Source organism: Mauremys mutica, chromosome 5 (assembly GCF_020497125.1).
Source record: "Mauremys mutica isolate MM-2020 ecotype Southern chromosome 5, ASM2049712v1, whole genome shotgun sequence".
Taxonomy (NCBI): Eukaryota; Metazoa; Chordata; order Testudines; family Geoemydidae; genus Mauremys; species Mauremys mutica.
In genome coordinates, this window is record NC_059076.1 from 143,501,748 (window position 1) to 143,524,467 (window position 22,720).

The 22,720-nt window shown below is 51.3% G+C and overlaps 2 protein-coding genes across 6 annotated transcripts in view; one reads left to right on the plus strand and one right to left on the minus strand.

The window, feature by feature from the left end:
• The window catches only part of LOC123370843 (protein INSYN2B-like), a 36,347-nt gene extending 31,019 nt beyond the window's left edge, over positions 1-5,328 (plus strand). For both annotated transcript variants that reach the window (XM_045017660.1, XM_045017661.1), the window contains exon 4: positions 4,867-5,328. In XM_045017660.1, coding sequence (XP_044873595.1) covers positions 4,867-5,062 — 196 coding nt within the window. In that variant the 3' untranslated portion in view covers positions 5,063-5,328. The remainder of the gene's footprint in view (positions 1-4,866) is intronic.
• LOC123370842 (dedicator of cytokinesis protein 2-like) overlaps positions 1-22,720 on the minus strand; it is a 336,056-nt gene that overhangs the window by 122,752 nt on the left and 190,584 nt on the right. For all 4 annotated transcript variants that reach the window (XM_045017656.1, XM_045017657.1, XM_045017655.1 and 1 more), the window contains one exon: positions 11,134-11,229. In XM_045017656.1, coding sequence (XP_044873591.1) covers positions 11,134-11,229 — 96 coding nt within the window. The remainder of the gene's footprint in view (positions 1-11,133; positions 11,230-22,720) is intronic.

Here is a 22,720-nt window from a genome sequence, read left to right on the forward strand (position 1 = left end):
GTTCCGTGGGAGCTCTCTGCCACCTGGGGCAGTACAGTATCCACGCCCTTTGGAGACTAACGCAGCCCAGCTCTTGCATGTGGTCACTCAGGGATCCAGTCAGGTTTCACTCCTCCACCACGCTCAAAGGTCTGGGGCACCCACCCGTCCTCAGTAAGGAAAGGGTTAACGTGCTGCTGCAAGGACATACCTTGGGGCATTATGAGCAGCTGTCGACTTCTAACGCCTGCAGCCCACAGAAAAGAGCCGGAACCTGCTTCTTGTGGAAGTAAGAGGGGGAAAGAGGCCCACACGTGGCGTCTGCTCTCTCCTCAGAGGTGCTAGAGGATGGTGCTGGGCAATTGCTCCTTCACAGCCTCTCTTACGTGGGGAGATGCCAGGGTATTCCATCAGCTCCCTCTCGTTTGTTAACTCTGGGGGCTGCTGGGGAGCGAGCGAGGCAGCCTGAGCTGTGGTGCCATCAGGCTGTGGATGGTAGTGCAGAGTCTCTGCTTTCCGAGTGCACGCAGAGATCATTTGCCTCCTAAGCCTGCCATCAAAACCGCAGCCAGGCCTGGGGATTCACAGGCAGGTGTTGCTTCAGCAATTAGGTGCCATCTTAGCATGGACCATGTGTAACTTGGCCTCCCTCAGTGGGTGTGGCTTGAGAAAGAGACCAGGACGGTCACAGTCTGACTCAGAAGACAATCAGTGCCCACATCAGGGATGAATCTGAGCTGAGGCTGGCTGCGTAAGGATGGCACTCGTGTGAGATCTGAAACACCCAGAAGGAATGATAACACTCTGACTGAGGCTAGGGCCACCATCAGCACCGTAAGTTTGCAGCTACATCTGTGTCCTTGAGTCCAGTTTGTGGGAGGGAGTTTCTGCTTGTTGAAGCAACAGACTTCTGAAGTGTCTCTGGCTCTGTGATCTGCTGCAGGTCAGTTCTGAAAGGTGATGACCTGGAGTCTGTTACATTTTTCAAGTGTCTGGGGGCACATCTGGTTTCACAAAGGGAAGGTCTCCCACTGCAGTGTGTGTGTCCATAGACAGGCAGGAGCATATTAGCCCGGCAGCTCACCTACCACAACAGTTGTGGCTGAGACATCATAGGCAGCTTTTAATGAGTGTTCTGACTTTCAGCTGCTTTGCAGCCCTCAAACTCCTCAGCTGGACTACAAAGGTAATATGGCTGGCCCAAGCATAGACGTTATACTTTGTTCTCACTGAGCCAACAGGGGTCAGAAGTTTGGCACAGGTCTTAGAGCTCTTGGAATCATCCCGGACAGTTCTCTGAACACATCCGCTCAGTGCGCACCAGTAGTCAAACAGCTTACAGTGTTAGGAACCATTAGGGAAAGGATAGATAAAACAGAAACTCTGGGCTTGGCTACACTTGAGAGTTGCAGCGCTGGGAGTTACAGCGCTGGTCGTACAGCTGTGTAAGGAAAGCGCTGGTGTGTGGCCACACTCACAGCTACCAGCGCTGCAGTGTGGCCACATTTGCAGCATTTGCAGCGCTGTTGGGAGTGATGCATTATGGGCAGCTATCCCAGCATTCAAGTGGCAGCAACGTGCTTTTCAAAAGAGGGGGGTGGGGTGGAGTGTGACAGGGACCGGGGGAGAGAGAGAGTGGATTTTTGGAGCCGACACTGTGTATCAGCTCCCTGCCTTGCAAAATCAGAAAATTTTCCCGACCCCTTACTCTTAACTGCAAACAGCCTGCAGACCAGATAAGCAGCTGCTCCAACGGACTCCCTTTCTCCCCCTTGCCCCCGCTGTTTCTATCCTCAAGCAAACACTCATCCCCCTGCCTGCCTCATTCACAGCAAGGTAGTGGGTTATCTCATTTGATTGTTCACAGTCAGTTATAGATTGATCACAGCAAACAGGAGCTGTGTTTGTTTTTTAGATAAGCAGCTCCCGAGTTCACAACAAAACAAAGAGAGGCAGCATAACAAAACAAAGAGAGTAATTTAGTTAAAAGCATTCTGGGATATCTCCTAATACCCTGGAGGCCAATAACAGTGCTGGTGTGTGGCCACACCTGACGAGCAGCACTGCATCACCAGCGCTGCACTCGCTACACCCCAAGCAGACCAGGTGTACAGCCAGCGCTGCAGCCAGGGAGTTGCAGCGCTGGATGTGCCTTGCAGGTGTGGACAGTTACTAAGTTGCAGCGCTGGAAAGCCTCCACCAGCGCTGCAACTCTCCAGTGTAGCCAAGCCCTCTCTCTGAAGCAGCTGGTGCTGCCTGCTGCCAGAGAAAGGGTACTGGGTTAGATGGACTGCTGCTCTGATTCAGCATGGCAGTTCCTGTGGTCCCAAATGGCCCATATGGAGAACACCCTTTGTAAGAGTAAGGGAGAGCCTAGGACCTGTAACTCCTGGAAAGGGCTCTGCTAAGAGAACTCTGTTCTGAGGGTGGAACTGCGAACAGCTTAGATTGAGAGCCCCCAGCGTGAGCCTCCAACTGCAACCTGGCAGTGAGATTGAGTCTGAAAGTTCCTGGATCCAAACCCTCTGATCCAAGAGAATCCTGAGCACGACCCTAGATGGGGGAGTAATCAGGGACTGGCTTCTACTCTTGGAACCGAGGGTGGAGGGGCGTGGGTGGGGTCTTCCCCTGCATCCCTGTCAGAACTGAGCATGGAAGGCAGATGTATATGGGGGAGGGGTACCCTCAACAGGGAAAATGACCTTTCCATCACCATCAGGAAAAGGCGGTGAGGGGAACCTGCCAAGGAACCTAGATGGTTTCTGCACTGACTGGTACCAGGCTCTCCCAGCACAGGGTTCCAGGGCATGATGGGGTTGTTTCTTCTTCTCTCCCTCTCTTGCTATTATGGAAGAAGGCTTCAGTGCTGAGCTGGAGCCCTTTCAGCCTGTCATATCTTCCAGCCCTTCTCAGAAATGAGGCTCTCTCTCAGTCAGACATGGCTCCACCAGCCCTCCCGCTAAACACCTATTTACAACAAGGGTGCTCGAGCGAGGCAGAAAAATCAGAGAAATTAGGCAAGTACAAGGGAGCATCTACTCACTGCTTTGGTAGCTGCCGGGGACTGAGGGAACATGGTACCTCCCCTCCTCATGTCACCCTGGCTAGAATGTGGCCACGTCTGTGAGGCCGTGTGACTGAGGGCCACTCATCTCTCCTGAGCGCCTCCTGTTGGTTGGGTGCGAACCTGCACTCACTCTCTCTCTGCTTCTAGCATCCCCTGTTGGAGGTTAACCTTGTCAGAGGGCCCTTCAATGGCCGCCCTCCAGCTGAGTCACACCGTCTAAAATGGATGAACAAACCCCTTCCAGGGTAAAAGGTCCCACAGAACCTATCACTGTGCCCTTGGCATCTGCAGCGCTGCCTCTGGGCTCAGTTCTTGGCCTCTTCTGAGCTATCTTTGACTCTGTGCCTGCCATGGTGTAGAGCAGTGCCTGCAGGGCTTTCTCCCTGGAGACTCTTCGCCTTCAATGGTTCTTATTGCCCCAGTTCTCCAGCCAGGTCACTCCTTCAAGTCCGATCCCCTCCTGGGGTAACAAAGTCCAACAAACGGTGGACCCTCTGAGGGTCTTCAGCCCCTCCCTGAGCCCATTAAATTCTAGCCCAAAACTTGTTCCCTTCTTGGGGCTTTGGCCACTCTGCAAGTGGCCAGTGGGGGAGACCCGGGCCCACCCACTACTTTGGTCCTGACCCAGGAACTCTACAAATAGCAGCTGCCTGCTGCTCTTCTTCCCTGGGCCGCTTCCCATGTAGTCCCTTCCTCTTCACCCTGACCTCAGGGCTGAAGTTCTCAACTCCTCTTCTTCCTCATCAAATGGCAATGCCACCAGAACCTATCTTCTGGTTCTCCCTTGAGCTCCAGCAAGAAGCCCCCTTCCTTACTCCTCTGGTCCCCACCAGGAATTGATCTGCTCTGGCCCTGCAGCTCCTTTTAACTGAGCCTGGTGGGCTCTGATTGGCTGCTTCCCTGCAGCCTCTCTAGGCAGGCTTGGAGGACCCACCTTCACTGCTCCTTTTCTGGGGCGGGGTGTGGATGGACCATGAGGTCTCCAGCAGGGGTCTCAAAGGGCCCAGTACACCCCATCACAGGCCCCACCAAAGATCCCAGAGATCTGGGGTCCAGGTTTTGGTGCACCTAGATGGGGCAGTGACTTCTGCAGCAGGGCTTGCCCCTGAGCTGAGAGCAGCTGGGCCATTTCTGCTACCAGCCGTCATATTGGGACGATCTTGGGGCTGGGAGTTCTCACTGGGGAACCTTCTGCTCTGGAATGTGCTTTCCCTTTGGACAGTGCGTGGCCCAGGGAAGCCTTTGCTGGTGGGCGAGGGCTTGCTGGGGTGGAGCAGTGGTTAGAGATCACACATTCATATTGAATAACTGTCTGTTGTAACTGTGCATCCCCTCAAAGGCTAGAGTTGCTTTCTAGCCCCGGTGCGCGCTGCTGTGGCTAACGCCAGGGTGGTGGGTGAGTGAGCCTTTGGGACCCAGTGGGAGAAACGTTGTTCTATAAATGACTTAATTAGTTAACGTACATGACGGGCTTTGAAGACAGACTGCTGACTGTTACTCTCATGTACGCTCACTAGTGCTCCATGGAGCTGAAATCATTCCCATCTGACATCAGCTCAGCGGCTGGTGGGAAATGTGTTGATGTCTCAGGCCAGTACAGGTGTCCACATCATAAAAGCCCCCAGCCCAGTTTGTTAACAGTCTCAGCTGAGACTGAGGCCTGAAGGGGCATGGACACTAAACTCCCCGGGCAAGGTGGATCCTGGCAGGGCAGGGCAGGGGTCGCTTGTGGAAAGCAGACTCCACCACCGATTGTACTTGAATTATTATCATATGAAATGTTTTTTAACATTTTCGTCTTTGTTCTGTGTCTCCTACAGTGTGGAACATGATTTTCGGCAGCAGGAAGGCCGCTTCCAGCGGGTGCTGAGCAGCATTGAGAGTGAGTCAAGGCAAAGCTCCCCCACGACAGCCCGGGCCACCACACCGACTCGGCAAGAGCTGTCCCCGATGCCGAAGCTGCCTGCAAAACTCGACTCCAAAAAATCCAGGCGCAAATGTTTCTGGTTCCTTTGACACATGGTGCTGCCTGAGGAGGATGCAAAGGCCCATCACCGAGGCAAGAGGACAAGCGTGAGGTCCCCACTGCCAAAGAGACGTTCCATTGCTGACATACCAAGCACTCTGTTCCTTGCTCTCCCTCTCGCTGAGGCTAGGGTTTGGGTAGCACCAGCTTTTGTATTCTGACCTCTCCCCTGTTTAACATCCTAAGGCCCCTGTGTAAATAACGGGCGGGAGGGGGAGCACCACTGTACTTAATGAGAAATCAATAAACTCTAGGGAGACGCTATTTTTGCTATACAGACTCTTGCCAGCAAGTTTTTGTTCTTAAAAAGGGAGCGATTGGCTCCTGCTGTTTGGAGTATTTGGGGGTGTAATTAACAAAGAAGGCATGGAGATAACACGCCCTCCATGCACCCAGGGTGTCACTGCCATCATGGTAAACATGCTGAAAGCTGCTGGAGTTCTGTCTACCGTAGGGCTCCCTTTAGTGCAGCTGAATGGCTGGTTAACACCCCTGCCTCCATCTCTGATCTCCACGGGCAGGCACCCCCAGCATTTCCAACCTCCATAGCGCCCCTTTCCCTGTGTCATGAAAAGCGCATTTCTAGGGCATGGCTCCCCACAGAACAGCCAGCAGCTGCCTTTCAATCACTTCAGTGTCATCAAAAGTACCTGGAGGTTTGTCACTTCCAGGCTCAGAGTTTGGCTGATTCAGCAGCCTAATGAGAGACCCTGCAATTGTCTTTTACACACAGAAAAGTTGGGGGCCTGTGTTACAAGTTCTCCTCAGCATAGCACCATTCCCCTTCACTCCAATGGCCATCAGCTGTCCCACCCCAGTCTGGCTTAGTTACCCTGTCACCTGGACAACAAGTCCTCTGCATTCTGGGTTGAGTAGCACCTTCTTATAGCCTTGATTTCTGAAATCACGTGTTGCAGGGATTAGTCAGAGAGCTGCAGCTCCTGCTGATTCACAGCCCCTGCCATCAGGAGCTGAAGGCACAAAGAACCTCACCATGTGCAGCACAGCGTGAAACCTTCGCCATGCTATGTGGGCATCAGAAAGATCTTGATACTCAAAGGGGACAGAAACCTGACCTTTGAGTTTCCTGGATCAGGCGGCCAGCAGGGGGATGCAGGAGAAAGGCAGACACTAGAAACTGGAGGAAGCAGGGACATAGGCAAGTGCCAGTGAGTGAGCCCTGGGTTCTGGCCTGGTCAGAAATCTGAAACTTATTCATTCACTTTTAAGTCCATTCCTCAAAATTCTGCAGAGCCTGATAATGAAAGAGCAGATAGCACCAGTGGTGATGTGTGCACCTGCCTGCTGTGGACATAGCCAAGACCAGCCCAACTCATTTCACACCACCAGTTTTTATCACTTGTGACCTGCTATCTCTAATCAAAAGCACTGTGATATTGAGTCCGGATAGGGAGGGGAAGCCAACCTAGAAATTATATTCTCCCTCCCACATGCAGCTGGCTCTCAGGGAAGGAAGCTGAGGCTCCCTGGCTGCAGGATTCACTGACTAATTACAAGAAAGAAATTAGCAGCTCAAATATTCCAGCTTTTTCAAGGCTGCCCACGAGAGGAGAAATTCAATGTCAGTTTAATGAGGGTCCCAGATCAAAGGGCTGGAAGCAGCCGTGGGTGGTGTCAGCATGCTGAGCACGGCACAGAAAACACTCCCTAATGCTTCACACAGCGTCAGCAAGATGTTGCCGTGCTCAGAAAAACCAAGCCTGAGCCGCACAAAGGCCAGGAGAGTGGGGAAGGAGAGGGCTCCGCAGAGACCCCATGCAGCTGAGAGCAGCACAAAGGCCTCTGAATGATACGGTCTGTGCATGATAATAGGGGATGGAAGGGAGGCTGGGTCCCAAGAAGGCCTCAGAATTCAATACCCATTGAAGTCAATGGCAGCTGCTGGTCCCCTGTAGGGGAACACTTGGCCCCTGCAGTAGTGACAGAATTTATCTCACTGAAGAACATTGGAAGTCTCAGCATTGCAGGTGTCTGAGACTTGCTGCTATGGCCAATGCACTATTCACAGCAACCCCAAGCCTGGACAACTCCTGCGAGGGAAGGGTCACAAACCCAGCCAGCAAGAGACTGGGATCCATGCAAGCTCCAGGCTACACCCATCTGAGACTAAGGAGCTCAGCAGAGAATCTGCATGCGTCTGCTGGAACTGACATAACAGTAACCCACCCTGAGCCTTCTGTCCTTCACCATTGCAGGGGGAGGGATAGCTCAGTGCTTTGAGCATTGGCCTGTTAAACCCAGTTCTGTGAGCTCAATCCTTGAGGGGGCCATTTAGGGATCTGGGGATTGGTCCTGCTTTGAGCAGGGGGTGGGACTAGATGACCTCCTGAGGTCCCTTCCAACCCTGAGATTCTATGATTCATTCACTCACCCCTAATCTGCCCTGAACTACAACATACATCTGGCCTTAACCCACCAGGAACCCCGTTTATTTTGGATGGAACTATTCTTGCCCTTCTCCCCCTGTGTGGCAGGGAGGAGGGGAAGCTTAGGTCTCTGGTGTGGGGTTAAGTAGCCAGGAAATTCCAGGTGCATGGTTCATAGGTCCCAGCACCCCGGAAGGCAAGAGCTTCCTTTGGCCTGCAGGTTTTGTGAGCATCCATGAGCAGTCTCTCCTTAGAAGCAGATGACCAGGTCGCAGCTGAGAAGTTCTAGGTACCTTGTATTCCCCTCCCCGTCATGCAGCTGCTGACAGGGTCCCACGGGTCCCTATGTTCAGGGTGCTTGTGGGCCTTGTGTCAGATCATTCACCTGGAATGTATTGGGCACCAGGACAGGATGGCAGGTCTCTGGCTGTGGCATCTAATCAGTGAAGCTTTTAGCTTGTGCAGTTTCACAAGCCCCTACAGCCAACAGAGGCTTCACAAAGAGGCGGCATTCCTAGCCAAATGATTATTTTGTTGTGCCCTGATGAGCAGGTCAGATACCTGAGTGAGGACAGGCATTTCCTAAAGGGGTGGGATGGGAGCTCTGAGAGGTGCACCTGGGTTGCTGGGGTCACCGGACAGGCCAGCATGGGAAACAGAGGCACTCAGGGATGTACCAGGTATGGGGGGTACCAGGATTCTTTCCCCCATACTTCCATCTGCTTCCCATTACACACAGGCTCAATGACGCTGACAAAGACTGTGGTTCAGTTTGGCTCTGTGCTCATAAGAAGCTTCCAAACCCGGGCTGGAAATCTCACTTGCAACAACAGGCTCTGGGAAGATGCTGACTGTTGCGCACCATCTAGGAACAGCCAGTCATGAAGCAGCCCTACACCGCTGGATGGAGCCAGGGAGTCAGGGGCGGCTCTAGAAAATAGGCTGCCCCAAGCAGCCGTGCGCAGCGCCGCCCCTTCCCCGGTCCCGCGGCGGGTCCCCTCTTCCCGCGGCACCTGTTGAGCTCCCGCAGGCATGCCTGCGGCAGGTCAACCGGAGCCCGGGACCAGCGGACCTGCCGCAGGCGTGCCTGCGGGAGCTCAGCCGGAGCCGCGGGAAGAGGGGACCCGCCGCAGTCCTGGCTGCGGCAGGTCCGCTCCTCCCGGGCTCCGGTTGACCTGCCGCAGGCACACCTGCGGGAGCTCAGCCGGAGCCAAATGCCGCCCCCCAGGGAAAGGGCCGCCCCACGCGCCTGCTTGGTGCGCTGGGGTCTAGAGCCGGCCCTGCAGGGAGTATAGAGGCAGCATATAGCTGATAAGTCAGGCCAAGACGGCTACCAGACAGCATTTCTGAAACTCAGATGGTTCAGGTCTTGACAAGATTCAAAGGGAGATGGCTGGGATCAGGTCAAAGGGTTAGATTCTCTTTGTACTGAAACTGGTCCCTAATGACCTCATCCAGTTCCTCGTTACTACTATTATAAATCATGCGTGTAGCTCCATTACTGCTCCTTTCTGCCCTCACTTCTCTGGGATGCCAAAATACACAACCCAGAAGCAAGGGAAACAAAAAATGTAATGCTAGAGAGCTCAAATCCCTCCTGATCCCCACCAAGCCTCCTTCACTCGCTTGGATCCCATACTCTAAAGGTCCTTGTCATAGACCGGCAGATTCAGAGCTCCAGTCTCTCTCCCTCCGCAAAAGCACTGGAGAGAGAAGTGTATGAAAGGAGATGCTATGACCAGCTGGGCCACACCCTGTCTGCCTCATTTACAGCATTGACACAATGACTGAGGGCAGAACTGAATACAGAATAGCTTAGCTAAGAAATTCCATAAGGCCATTACCCCCAAGGTCAGAGAGGAGTATTTAGGACTGAATCCGCAATCAGTTCAGCAAACAAAGCCACATAATGATGAGCAAGAGACAGCGTTGGTGATCTGGTGCTGGAAGAGCTTCCTCTCCCTTTGTGTCAGGCAGGCCAATGAGAGCTCTCCTGAGAAACTGCACAAATCAAGCCAGGAAAACAGCCCATCCGCGCTGCCGCAGTGAAGTGATTCGAGTGAAGGGAGTCTGAGCCTGCCAATTGTGAGAGACTCACTGAAGAGGCAGATATCTCAAAATATACACTTGAAACCCATCGCAGGATCAAACCAAAGCCATTAAAGAGAAGAGCCTTGTTCACTCCTTGAACCTTGGGGAATGAAGGTGCTAACTCACAGGGATCAGTGTAACAGCAGCACCGAATGAATCCTGGGTATGTCTATCCAAAGGTCCACCCAAGAGCTGCCAGCAGCCTGAACACGCACAGACCTGAGCAGGGCGACCTGCTGGAGAGACCCTCAGGCAGCCTCCAAACAGAGACCGCACCAGAGCCAGAGGTTCGGTGAGCCTCACAGCACCACTCTGCCACGCCCGTCACTCCAGATTCACTTCCTCCAGCAGCACTTGTCAAGGAGAACCAAGAATGGGAGGACAGATCCCAGCAGGCCCCTCCACTGAGAGGCAAGCTGAGCTTCCTGGCCATTGCTCCTCTACACCATTGGTTTACAGCCGTCCCCACTGACTTCCCGCTGCCACAGGACACAGAGCGTGGACCCAGCGGTTTGCCGTCTGGGCAGTCCCCGTTGGGCTCAGCTGCCATGCTCTAACTCCCCTGGTTTCTAACCCCCACCCTGGCCCCTGCCCAGGGGGAGTGATTTATCTCTAGCCAATTTATCCAGTTCGTTCTTCATTCTGAACCCCTCCCCCACCTGCTGGCCCATCAGATCTGCTCCACATCAAGACACCGGCTAACCGAGTGAGCCATGGGCCATCTTGCCTCGTAGCTCCTCACCAAACAGTCCAACTGGGCCCTACGTCTGGAGCGTCAGGTGAGCAGTGCTGTGCTTCAGGGTACGTTCTTCAGCCCAGGTCAACGGACTCAGGCTAGCAGGGCTCCCAGCAGTGCTCTGAAATAGCTGAGCCAATAGCCAGTTGAGGCTGTGGCTCAGGCTGGAGCCTGGGAAGGGGGGTGGGCCTCAGAGCCTGAGCTCCAGCCTGAGCCGCTGGATAGACACACCCGGCGTTCTGAAAAGCGCTGCCTACACAGCTATTTCTAGAGCACGAGCCCTGGTAGCCCAAGGCTGGGAGGCTCGCACCCACTGGCTGTGTAGACAGAGACTCTATGACTGGCTGATGCGTTGAACCCTGAGATTGAATCCGCTCTGCATTCTTGGCATGCAGAACTCCAATGGTGATTTAGGCCCAGCAAGCATCCTTGTTCCTGGACGGAGCCCAGCTCCCTTCACCCGTCCTCAGAACTCACATTCTTCAACCTCGGGGGTGTCCCTACAGCCCCACCTCCACACAAGGAACCTCCCACTGTGGGAGGGGGCCCAGCCTTCTGCCAGCACCCCATGAGGGTCAACCCAGGACTCCACCCTGCCTCAGTATCTGCTCCTCCCATGAATCCCCATGTGCCGTGTTTGGACTCGGGCTGATGGATTTTCCAGGAGCTCTGTGTAACGTCGAGAGGCTCATCCTGACCAGGCTGCTGCAGGATGAATGGTACCAATAGCAGGAGACTCTAACGAGCTCTCACCACCCCAGCACCGAACCCAGCACACACTTCTGCACTCACCAGGGCACATGCCTGTAGCCCCCCAGAACCGCACAGAGCACGCAGTGGTACTCACTCTTAGGTCGTGTTCCTGACCGAGGCCAATCACCCTGCGATTGACAGTGCGCAGCAGCTGCTCCAGAATCATCTGCACGTGCCCCTTCACCTTCCTCTGAAAGGCAAGACACATGTTATGTCCAGAGCCTGGGCAGCTGGTCTCACTCCTGGGATCACCATGCAGGAGTCAGAAAGGGAGGACACCTGGCAGTTACACTCCTCTGCATGGTGAGTATCAGAGTGCCCCAGGGGCTGTGTCAAACACAGGCTTTGGCACTTTAAAAGGGACCTCCCCCAGCAATGGCAGCAGCAGGACAGACAGCACAAGAGGAATCAGTCAGGTGGCCCCACTCACAGCTGGGACGGGCTGCTCAAAGAGCAACTCAGCCGGCGTTTGAGAGCTGGGACTAAAGCAAGGAATTCTCTCTCCACACCTTAGAATCATAGAATCATAAAATATCAGGGCTGGAAGGGACCTCAGGAGGTATCTAGTCCAACCCCCTGCTCAAAGCAGGACCAACCCCAACTAAATCATCCCAGCCAGGACTTTGTCAAGCCTGACCTTAAAAACCTCTAAGGAAGGAGATTCCACCACCACCCTAAGTAACCCATTCCAGTGCTTCGCCACCCTCCTAGTGAAAAAGTTTTTCCTAATATCCAACCTAAAACTCCCCCACTGCAACCTGAGACCATTACTCCTTGTTCTGGTACCACTGAGAACAGTCTAGATCTATTCTCGCTGGAACCCCCTTTCAGGTAGTTGAAAGCAGCTATCAAATCCCCCCTTACTCTTCTCTTCTGCAGACTAAACAATCCCAGTTCCCTCAGACTCTCCTCATAAGTCATGTGCTCCAGCCCCCTAATCATTTTTGTTGCCCTCTGCTGGACTCTTTCCAATTTTTCCACATCCTTCTTGTAGTGTGGGGCCCAAAACTGGACACAGTACTGCAAATGAGGCTTCACCAGTGCTGAGTAGAGGGGAATGATCACGTCCCTCGATTTCTTTTGGCCCAATCCTCTAATTTGTCTAGGTCCCTCTGTATCCTATCCCTACCCTCCAGCGTATCTACCACTCCTCCCAGTTTAGCGTCATCTGCAAACTTGCTGAGGGTGCAGTCCACACCATCCTTCCGATCATTAATGAAGATATTGAACAAAACCGGCCCCAGGACCGACCCTTGGGGCACTCCACTTGATACAGGCTGCCAACTAGACATGGAGCCATTGATCACAACCTGTTGAGCCTGACAATCTAGCCAGCTTTCTATCTACCTTATAGTCCATTCATCCAGCCCATACTTCTTTAACTTGCCGGCAAGAATACTGTGGGAGACTGTATCAAAAGCTTTGCTAAAGTCAAGGAATAACACATCCACTGCTTTCCCCTCACCCACAGAGCCTCTCATCATAGAAGGCAATTAGGTTAGTCAGGCATGACTTGCCCTTGGTGAATCCATGCTGACTGTTTCTGATCACTTTCCCCTCCTCTAAGTGCTTCCGAATTGATTCCTTGAGTACCTGCTCCATGATTTTTCCAGGGACTGAGGTGAGGCTGACTGGCCTGTAGTTCCCTTAGAAACACATGGCTGCTCTCTCCTAAGCTGACCTCATGCACCAATATAAGAACATAAAAGAGTGGCCAGACTGGGTCAGACCAATGGTCCATCTAGCCAGTAGCCTGACTCTGGCAGTTGATGGTGTCAGATGCTTCAGAGAGAGTGAATAGAAAAGGGCAATTTATCAAGTGATCCATCCCCTTTCTTCCAGTCCCTGCTTCTGGCAGTCAGAGGTTTAGAGACACCAGAGCATGGGGATGCAGCTCTGACCATCTTGGCTAACAGCCATTGATGGACCCATCCTCCATTAACATAGCTAGTTCTTTTTTGAACCCAGTTATACTTTTGGCCTTCACAACATCCCCCGACCAGGAATACCACAGGTTGACTCTGTGTTGTGTGAAGAAGTACTTCCATGTTTGTTTTAAACCTGCTGCCTACTAATTTCACCAGAAATTATTGTAGGGTATAGAAAACATTACAAGCAAATAAAGAGCAGTTTCTGTTGCAGCCTATCACTGGATCAGGAGCTAGAACAGAATGCACCATCCCACTCCTTTCTTCAAAGCATTGGACAGTCTTCCCTCCCTAAGACAGGTGATCATCTCCATTAGCAATATACCCGGTACTTCCCTACCAGCCTGATCAGCTAGGAAGCATATGGAGCCACGGCACGGGTAGTAGCACACGATTCTCAAAACACCTCTTATTGTGCAACACTAACTGAAACTCAACACAGGACTTATGGTCCCCTCCCTCTGAATACCGTTCTATCCCCACTGGCACTGAATTTATCCAAGGGCACACTGTTGATTCATATCCAGCTTCTCATCCACTGTAATCCCCAGGTCCTCTTCTGCAGAACTGCAGCTTAGCCAGTTGGTCCCCAGCCTGTGGCAGTGCATGGGGTTCTTGCATCCTAAGTGCAGGACTCTACACTTGTCCTCAAGAGAGGCAGCAAGCGCTCAAAATGCTGAAATTACAAAATAAAAACCCACCTCCCATGAGTAATCCTCCTCAGGGATGAACCAGCTAAGATAAATTATGTCCAAGATGCTGGGACAGGGAATGCATTGTGGAATACCTGACCACTTTTCAGAGGACATGTGAAGTACTCCAAATTCTTGACACACAGAAAACGATCACCTTGCCTCCCAGTCTATCTGATAAATATCCAAAAGGGGCTATGAATTATGATTGATTCAGAGGTACTGTATTGAAAAGGTTTTAAATCATCCCAGAGGAATACTGCCTAAACTTTAGAAAAATAAAAAAAACCATGATAAAATAAGTCACGGGGAATAAGTTTATAAAATGGTATAAAATTATTTACGGAAATGGATAAGGGATAAAGAGGCAGAGGACTATGAAAATCTGGTAGACCTATTTAGCCAAAAGAAGGTCTTTGATGCCTGGCTGGATGAAGTAAGGGCTGCAGCGTGCGATGAATCCCCAGCGACTGATCTATATGTGCTAGCGAGGCCATCTGTGAAGTGCAGGTCTGAGGGATGGGCAACACCCAGCGTAAAGGGTGGGACCCCAATTTGTCCCAGGCAAGAAGGTGGGAGGGAGTGGATCTGAGCTCATACCACCCGAGAAATGGTTGCCTCCTGGCAACCCCAATCATAGGTTCCCGGCCCAGAGCAACAGCCTGAGAAGGCATTATTTGTGTGAATCTACTGAACACATGAGGAAGCAGTGTGCTTTATATGTGGAATCCACATAGGGATGCCTGAGATGATCACAGTTAATTGTGTCTGTTCTGCCCGGTAACACTACACTCCATATTCTCATGATATGAATATGGCATAACTCAGATGTGCTTCATGTGAGGTATCATTGGAAAGGTTATGATTTACTGAATGTGATTATCCTATCTGTATGTATGTATCATTTCTGTATCTGAAGTTAGGAATACTGACTATGTAACAATTACAGGTGGGTTTACACCTGGGGAATGCCCACCAGACAGAATGCAATCAGCCTGGATGGGCCATTAGGGAGACCAATAGGGTTTTGAAGATGCTAATCTCCCACCTTCCTGAGAAGCTTCCTGGGATGCTGCAAACAACCTTTGACTCCTGTCTGCTTTGACACTGCAGGGTCATGTGATCCTGGTACTGGACCCCATCTTGGACTACTAGTATTTTTCCCACTGATAAGGGGTGGGGATCAAACTGGGAAACAAAGGATTCCTGCAATATGTAAATCCTATTTAAGGCAGGGAAGTGAGTTAATCAGGGGCCATTCCTCACTGAATCCCCGCCCAGGATGAGTGCTGGAAACATCTAAGAAACAAAGACAAAAGGGGACGGGGGAAGAACTGAGCCTGGTCTGGAGAAGGTGTCTGGCCTGTGAAAGAACTACCTAGAGTTTTAAGCTGCAAGCAAGAGTAGCTTGTCTTCAAGAACCTCTGCAATCTGCCATAAAGCAACATTTAGGGTGAGAAATTACCACTTGTAACCAGTATCCGAGGGGAGCCGTGTTAGGGCTTGGCTACACTTACAAATTTGCAGCGCTGCAGCAGGGTGTGAAAACACACCCTCTGCAGCGCTGCAAATTGCGGCGCTACAAAGCGCCAGTGTAGTCAAAGCCCCAGCGCTGGGAGCCGCGCTCCCAGCGCTGTCCGTTATTCCCCACAGGGAGGTGGAGTACGGACAGCGCTGGGAGAGTTTTCTCCCAGCGCTGGCGCTTTGACTACACTTAGCGCTTCAAAGCGCTGCCGCGGCAGCGCTTTGAAATGCAAGTGTAGCCAAAGCCTTAGTCTGGATCTGTAAAAGCAGCAAAGAGCCCTGTGGCACCTTATAGACTAATAGACATATTGGAGCATGAGCTTTCAGGGGTGAATGCCCACTGCGTCGGATGCAACCAGTTTCTTTAGTGTATTAAGCTTAGTTTGCGTGGTTGTTTTTATTTGCTCAGTGATCTGCTTTGATCTGTTTGCTCTCCCTTACAATCCCTTAACATCGACCTTCTGGAGTCAATAACCTTGTTTTTGTTTTCTGTAACCCCGTCTGTGAAATCCATAATGGGGGGAGGGCAAAACGCTGTGCAGATCTTCCTCCACATTGAGGGAGGGAGCGAATTTCAGGAGTTTATGCTGTACCGGTTTCTGTGCAGTGCAAGCCAATACCATTTTGGGTTTGCACCCCAGTACATCAGGTGACTCCCCAGAGGGGGGGTAACCCATCACATGCCCTCCTGGAGGTGGACAGAGTGTATTAGAGATGACAGTGTAAATGGCAGACTGTTTCAAGAGTGGAAGCACACAGTGCCCAGATCAAGCTTGGTCGGAAACCTCTGATTAAGGAATCAGATATGCTCGCAGGGGAGAGAGTAAAGCACCTTGCCTTGGGGAAATATGAAACCACTTGTGCCTTTGGCTCATGCCTAACAAGACTGGGAAGGTTTAAAAGATGCTTGGAAGGTGGGGTTCTCCATAAGATACCCGCCAATGTTTTGGTGGGAGAAATGATATTATTTCGCTGCCTAGGGCTGTTAATATTGTGAATCCCTCTTGCTGTGGCTATGCCCTGGTTTGCAGACACACGCCCTGCAGAGGGGAAGGTGAAAACTCCACACCCTTAGTAGCAGAGATTAGTGATATGTCTATGAGGAGTCATAAGAGCAACCATGCAGTGTCAGACCAATAGTCCATCTAGCCCCGTATCTTTTTTTTTGAGATGGGGCAACTAGAACTGCAGGCAGGATTCAAGTTGTGGGCATACAATGGATTCATATAGTGGCATTATGCTATTTTCTATCTTTTCTTTATTATTTTCTAATGGTTCCTAACTTTGTTAGATGTTTTTTGTTTACTGCCGCTGCACATTGAGCAGATGTTTTCAGAGAACTATTCATGATGATTCATAAGAATGACCATACTAGGTCAGACCAAAGGTCCATCTAGCCCAGAGTCCTGTCTTCTGACACTGGCCAATGCTAGGTGCCCCAGAGGGAATGAACAGAACAGGTAATCATCAAGTGATCCATTCCCTGTTGCCCATTCCAGGCTTCTGGCAAACAGAGGCTAGGGACACCATCCCTGTCCATCCTGGCTAATAACCACTGATGGACCTATCCTCCATGAATGTATCTAGTATTTTTTTTAACCTTGTTATAATCTTGGCCTTCACAACATCCTCTGGCAAAGAGTTTCACAGGTTCACTGTGTGTTGTGTGAAGAAATACTTCCTGCTGCTTATTAATTTCATTTGGTGACCCCTAGTTCTTGTGTTATAAGAAGGAGGAAATAACACTTCCTTATTCACTTTCTCTACACCAGTCATGATTTTAATAGACCTCAATCATATCCCCCCCGAGACGTCTCTTTTCCAAGCTGAAAAGTCCCAGTCTTATTAATCTCTCCTCATATGGAAGCCGTTCCATACCCCTAACCATTTTTGTTGCCCTTTTCTGAACCTTTTCCAATTCCAATATATCTTTGAGATGGTGTGACCACAGCTATATGCAGTATTTAAGGTGTGGGTGTACCATGGATTTATATACAGACAACATGACATTTTCTGTCTTACTATCTATCCCTTTCTTAATGATTCCCAACACTCTGTTTGCTTTTTTTGACTGCCGCTGCAAATGGAGTGGATGTTTTCAGAGAACGATCCACAACGGCTCCAAGATCTCTTTCTTGAGTGGTAACAGCTAATTTAGTCCCCATCATTTTATGATTCCAAGATCTCCTACTGAGGAAAATAGAAAAGAGCACAAACTCTGGCAAGTCAAGTGCAAAAGTATAATAAGGCAGGCCAAGGAAGAAATAGAAGAGCAACTAACCAACAACACAAACACTAACAGCAAAAAAAAATGTAAGTACATCAGAGGCAGGAAGATGCCAAACAGTCAATGGGACCGTTGAATGACTGAAGTACTAAATGAGCGATCAAGGAAGACAAGGCTGTTGCGGAGAAGCTAAGGGCATGGCTACACTTGCCAGTTACAGCGCATTAAAGCAGCCCCGTGCGCTCTAACTCACAACCCGTCCACACTGGCAAGGGACATAGAGCACTCTGACTCCACGGCTAGAGCGCTCCTGGTTCTCCACCTCGGCGAGTGGAATAACGTTTGATGCGCCCCTGCTGGAGCACAGAGGCGCCAGTGTAGATGCCCTGGTCTGTTAATGCGCTCTGATCGGCCTCCAGAAGTGTCCCACAATGCCTGTTCTAGCCACTCTGGTCATCACTTTGAACTCTACTGCCCTGCCCTCAGGTGACCAACCATCAGACCCGCCCTTTAAATTCTCTGGGAATTTTGAAAATCCCCTTCCTGTTTGCTCAGCCAGGCGTGGAGTGCTCTCAGCGCATCTTTCCAGGTGACCAGGCCTCCACGCACCAGGCGATCCCCAGTATGGAGCAAGGTGAGGTGAGGTGCTGGACCTCATCAGTGTTTGGGGGGAGGAAGCTGTCCAGTCCCAGCTGTGCTCCAGCCATAGGAATTACGATACCTTTGGGCAGATATCAAAGGACATGATGGAACGGGGCCATGACCGGGACGCACTGCAGTGCAGGGTTAAAGTGAAGGAGCTGCAGAGTGCCTATTGCAAAGCCCACGAGGCAAACCGCCGCTCCATTGGTGCCCCTGCGACCTGCCATTTCTACAAAGAGCTGGATGCGATACTTGGGGGCGACCCCACCTCCACTCCAAGGATCACCATGGACACTTCAGAGCCCAGTTCAACAAGGCAAGAGGAGGAGGAAAGCGGGAGCGAGGACACTGAGGAGGAGGAAGACACCCCGGAATCCCTAGATGCATGCAGCCAGGAGCTGTTCTCAAGCCAGGAGGAAGGTAGCCAGTCGCGGTGGCTTGGGGAACGACAAACACCAGAGGAGGTTCCCGGTAAGCGTCTTTTATTTTGGGAAGGAAGTTATTTGGTGTGGGCTCTTGGGGAGGAGGGTTAGGGCTGCATGCATGCCTAGGTGCGGAATAGGGTGTTGATGCCACCTGTCCCAGTCAGGCTAACATGTCCGCACCACTGTGCCGTGAGGGGCAGGGGGACCATTGCTGCACACAGGCAAGCTGCATATGGGCCAGGGTGGAAGCTGCATTGCAGTAGAAGACCTTCCCTTGCTTCCCAGGTCACCCTCAGCAGCGAGGTATCTTCCAGGACAAATTCATCCTGTGGAAAATGTGGGGACAGTGTTCAGTACAGGGGCCCCCTGCAGCTGTTGGCTCTCCCCAAGGCACAGAAACCCGGAGGACAGTATGGCCATGAAACAATCAGTCCCCCTTGACCCTGTGCTTACTCACCATTTTGGGGCTCCCACAGGTTATGGGACGGGCACATTATGCTATTGTGTAGACTGTGCTTGCCCTCCTTAAGTACGGGGGAATCATTGCTCTGTCTGGTGTGAACAATGCCACCTCTGTTAAGTGTTGCATTTTGCCTTCAAGTGCAGCACTTGAGATCTCAGTCATCCATGTTATCACCGGCCGGAAGACTCCAAAGCATTAGGAAGAGGCCACATAGAAGCAAAGACGACATGCTGCATGAAGTAATGCAGCCTTCTCTTAATGAGAATCTAAAAGCGCAGGATTGGAGGGAGAGTGAAAGGAGGATCCACCAGCAGAATGAGGAGCACCGGCACAAATGCACGGCTCGCCAGCAGCAAAGCACAGATCGGCTGATAAGCATCATGGAGCACCAAGCGGACTCAATCCAGGCGCTCGTAGCCATGCAGGTGGAGCACTACTGTGCCTGTCCCCCTTGCAGCCCTTGTCCCAAAACTCTTTCCCTTGTGCCCTCATGTCACCTCCAACCCACTTTCCCCAACATCCAGGTTCTTATCACCACCAGCTGCCTCCAACACCTGTAGCTTCACCACCCAGCCCTGCAAACTATGACCCTTACCCACTGCACTCAACCCCCATCCCCATGCAGTACAGCCATCCTGCAGTGCAGCACTCATTGCACAGCACTCCAGACAGGACATACGCAAACCTGTGATTGTACCGTTCTCCACCCCACTCCCTTGCCCTTTCTGTTTCCCAAGCAGTTGTGTTTCTTTTCAATAAATGAATTTTCTTTTCAATAAATGGATATTTTGGCTTTGAAAACATTCTTTATTATTGCAAAAAGTAAAAGATACTTTAGCCCAGGAAAGCAACAGGCACTGCAAATCAGCTTAGCAAACACAGATTCCTACTAATCTTGGAAGCACTTCACTTCACTCCTGTGCAGGGCACCAGACATTATTGGTGGCTTTCAGCCTCAAATTCCTCCCTCAAAGGCATCCCTAATCCTTGCAGCCCCGCGCTGGCCCCTCTAATAGCCCTGTACTCTGGCTGTTCAAATTCAGCCTCCAGGTGTTGAACCTCCAAGTTCCATGCCTGAGTGAATCTTTCACCCTTCCCTTCATAAATGTTATGGAGGGTACAGCACGCGGATTATAACCGCGGGGATGTTGTCATTGGCCAGGTCCAGCTTCCCATACAGAGTGTGGGCCAAAAGCTCACTCCACAGTCATTCTGCACTGACTCAGCCTGCTATTGAACAACTCCTTGCTGCTGTCAAGGGTCCCCCTGTGTAGGGTTTCATGAGCCATGGCATTAAAGGGTAAGTGGGGTCTCCAAGGATCACAATGGGCATTTCGACTTCCCCTCTCCTCTGGAAAAAAAGTCAAGGCTTGCAGCTTCCTGAACAGGCCTGTGTTCCGAAAGATGCATGCGTCGTGCACCATTCCAGGCCAGCCTGCGTTAATGTCAATGAAACGCTCATGGTGATCCACAAGCGCCTGGAGAACCATAGAGAAATACCCCTTCCGATTAACGTACTCGGAGGCTAGGTGGGCTGGTGCCAGAAAAGACGGTTACTCACCGTTGTAACTGTTGTTCTTCGAGATGTGTTGCTCATATCCATTCCAATTAGGTGTGCTTCGTCGGAAGATTTTTACCCTAGCAACACTCGGTGAGTCGGCTGGGTCGCCCCCTGGAGTGGCGCCGCTATGGCACCGGATATATACCCCTGCCGACCCATCCGCTCCTCAGTTCCTTCTTGCCGGCTACTCCGACAGAGGGGAAGGAGGGCGGGTTTGGAATGGATATGAGCAACACATCTCGAAGAACAACAGTTACAAAGGTGAGTAACCGTCTTTTCTTCTTCGAGTGCTTGCTCATATCGATTCCAGTTAGGTGACTCCCAAGCCTTACCTAGGCGGTGGGGTCGGAGCGAGATGTCGCAGAATGTAGAACTGCTGAGCCAAATGCCGCATCATCCCTGGACTGTTGTACCAATGCGTAATGTGACACAAAGGTGTGAACCAAGGACCAGGTAGCTGCACGACATATCTCCACGTCTGTTAGTCTATAAGGTGCCACAGGATTCTTTGTTGCTTTTACAGATCCAGACTAACACGGCTACCCCTCTGATACTTGACATATCTCCTGTATGGGTACATGAGCCAGGAAGGCGGCAGATGAAGCTTGAGCCCTAGTAGAATGGGCGGTAAGGTGGCTCATCGGAACGTGAGCCAAGTCATAGCAGGTACAGATACACGACATCACCTAAGATGAAATCCTCTGGGAGGAGACAGGTAGGCCCTTCATTCGATCTGCGACCGCGACGAAGAGTACCTTATCCTATTTGTATGCGTGTATCATTTCTGTATCTGAAGTTAGGAATATTGACTATTGTGATAGACCCAGGCCAGTTGGGTACAGCAGAATAGCAGAAGGCAGATATACTGGCCACTGGATTAACAGTTTTCTGTTCCCTGACTGACCAGAGCAGAGGCTGCTCCAGGCTAAAGAGAACACCTGACTCTAATTAAGCTGTAAAGAGTCAGGTGAGGCCATTCAGTTAATGTGACCACCTGACTCTAATTAAGGCCCTGCTGATACTATAAAAAGGGCTCACTCCAGTCAGGCAGGGGAGCCAGGGAGCCAGAGGAGAGGAAGTGCGGCTGAAGGGCTGGTTACTGAAGACACCCTCAAACCATCGTTAAAGGAGCCCTAAGGTAAGGGTGAAGAAGGGAGAAGCAGGAGAGCTGTGGGGAAGTGGCCCAGGGAAATGTAGCAACTCTGGCAGTGAAAGGTTGGCTGCCAACAGCTGCTACCATTAGGGTCCCTGGGCTGGAACCCGGAGTAGAGGGCGGGCCCGGGTTCCCCCCAACCCACCACTACAGGAACATCTCCTGGAAGGGGAAGTCAGGCCCCTGTCAGGACAGGAGGCTGAACAGAGACTGTGGGAGTTCTCTCACCAACCTCCTTGCAGCCTATGATGAAAAGGGCTCAGTAGACTGTGACCCTGGCCCTAGAGAGAGAAGGGCTACGTGGAGGGTCACAGTGAGCCATTGAGGCTAGCATAAACCGCCTAGAAGCGCAGGACCCACAGGAGCAAGGTCAGAGCTCTGCCACACTATGTAACAATTGCAAATGTGTACTTGGGGGGAACACCTATCAGACAGTAGGCAATCAGCCTTAATGGGCCTTTTTTTAGACAGACAATAGAACTTTGAAAATACTAATCTCCCACCTTCCTGAGAAGCTTCCTGGGATGTTGCTTTGACACTGCAGGGTCATGGGATGATGTCACCTGGTATGAAGTAACACCTTGGACACTGCTGGTATTTTTCCACTGGAAACAAAGGATTCCCACCTTATGTAAATCCTACTTAAGGATGGGAAGTGAGTCAATCAGGGCTCTTCTCCATTGCCTTCCCGGCCAAGAAGGGAGACGGCTGAAAGCACCTGAAGAAATAAAGGAACTAAGCTGGGGAAGGCAAGGGCTGAGTCCAGGCTGAGACAGGGGTCTAGCCTGTGAAGAGAAATAACTGGAACTCTGAGCTGCAGGAACTCTGCAACCTGCCTATAGCAACATTGAGGGTAAGAAAATTCTATTTGTAACCTGTTTCTTTAGTGAATTAAGCTTAGGCTGCGTGTTTTGTTTTATTTGCTGAGTAATCTGCTTTGTTCTGTTTGCTATCCCTTATAATCACTTAAAATTTACCTTTTGTAGTAATAAACGTATTTCTTGTTTATTTCAAAACCCACTTTGTGCAATTCATATCGGGGGTGGGGTGGAAGCTGTGCATATCT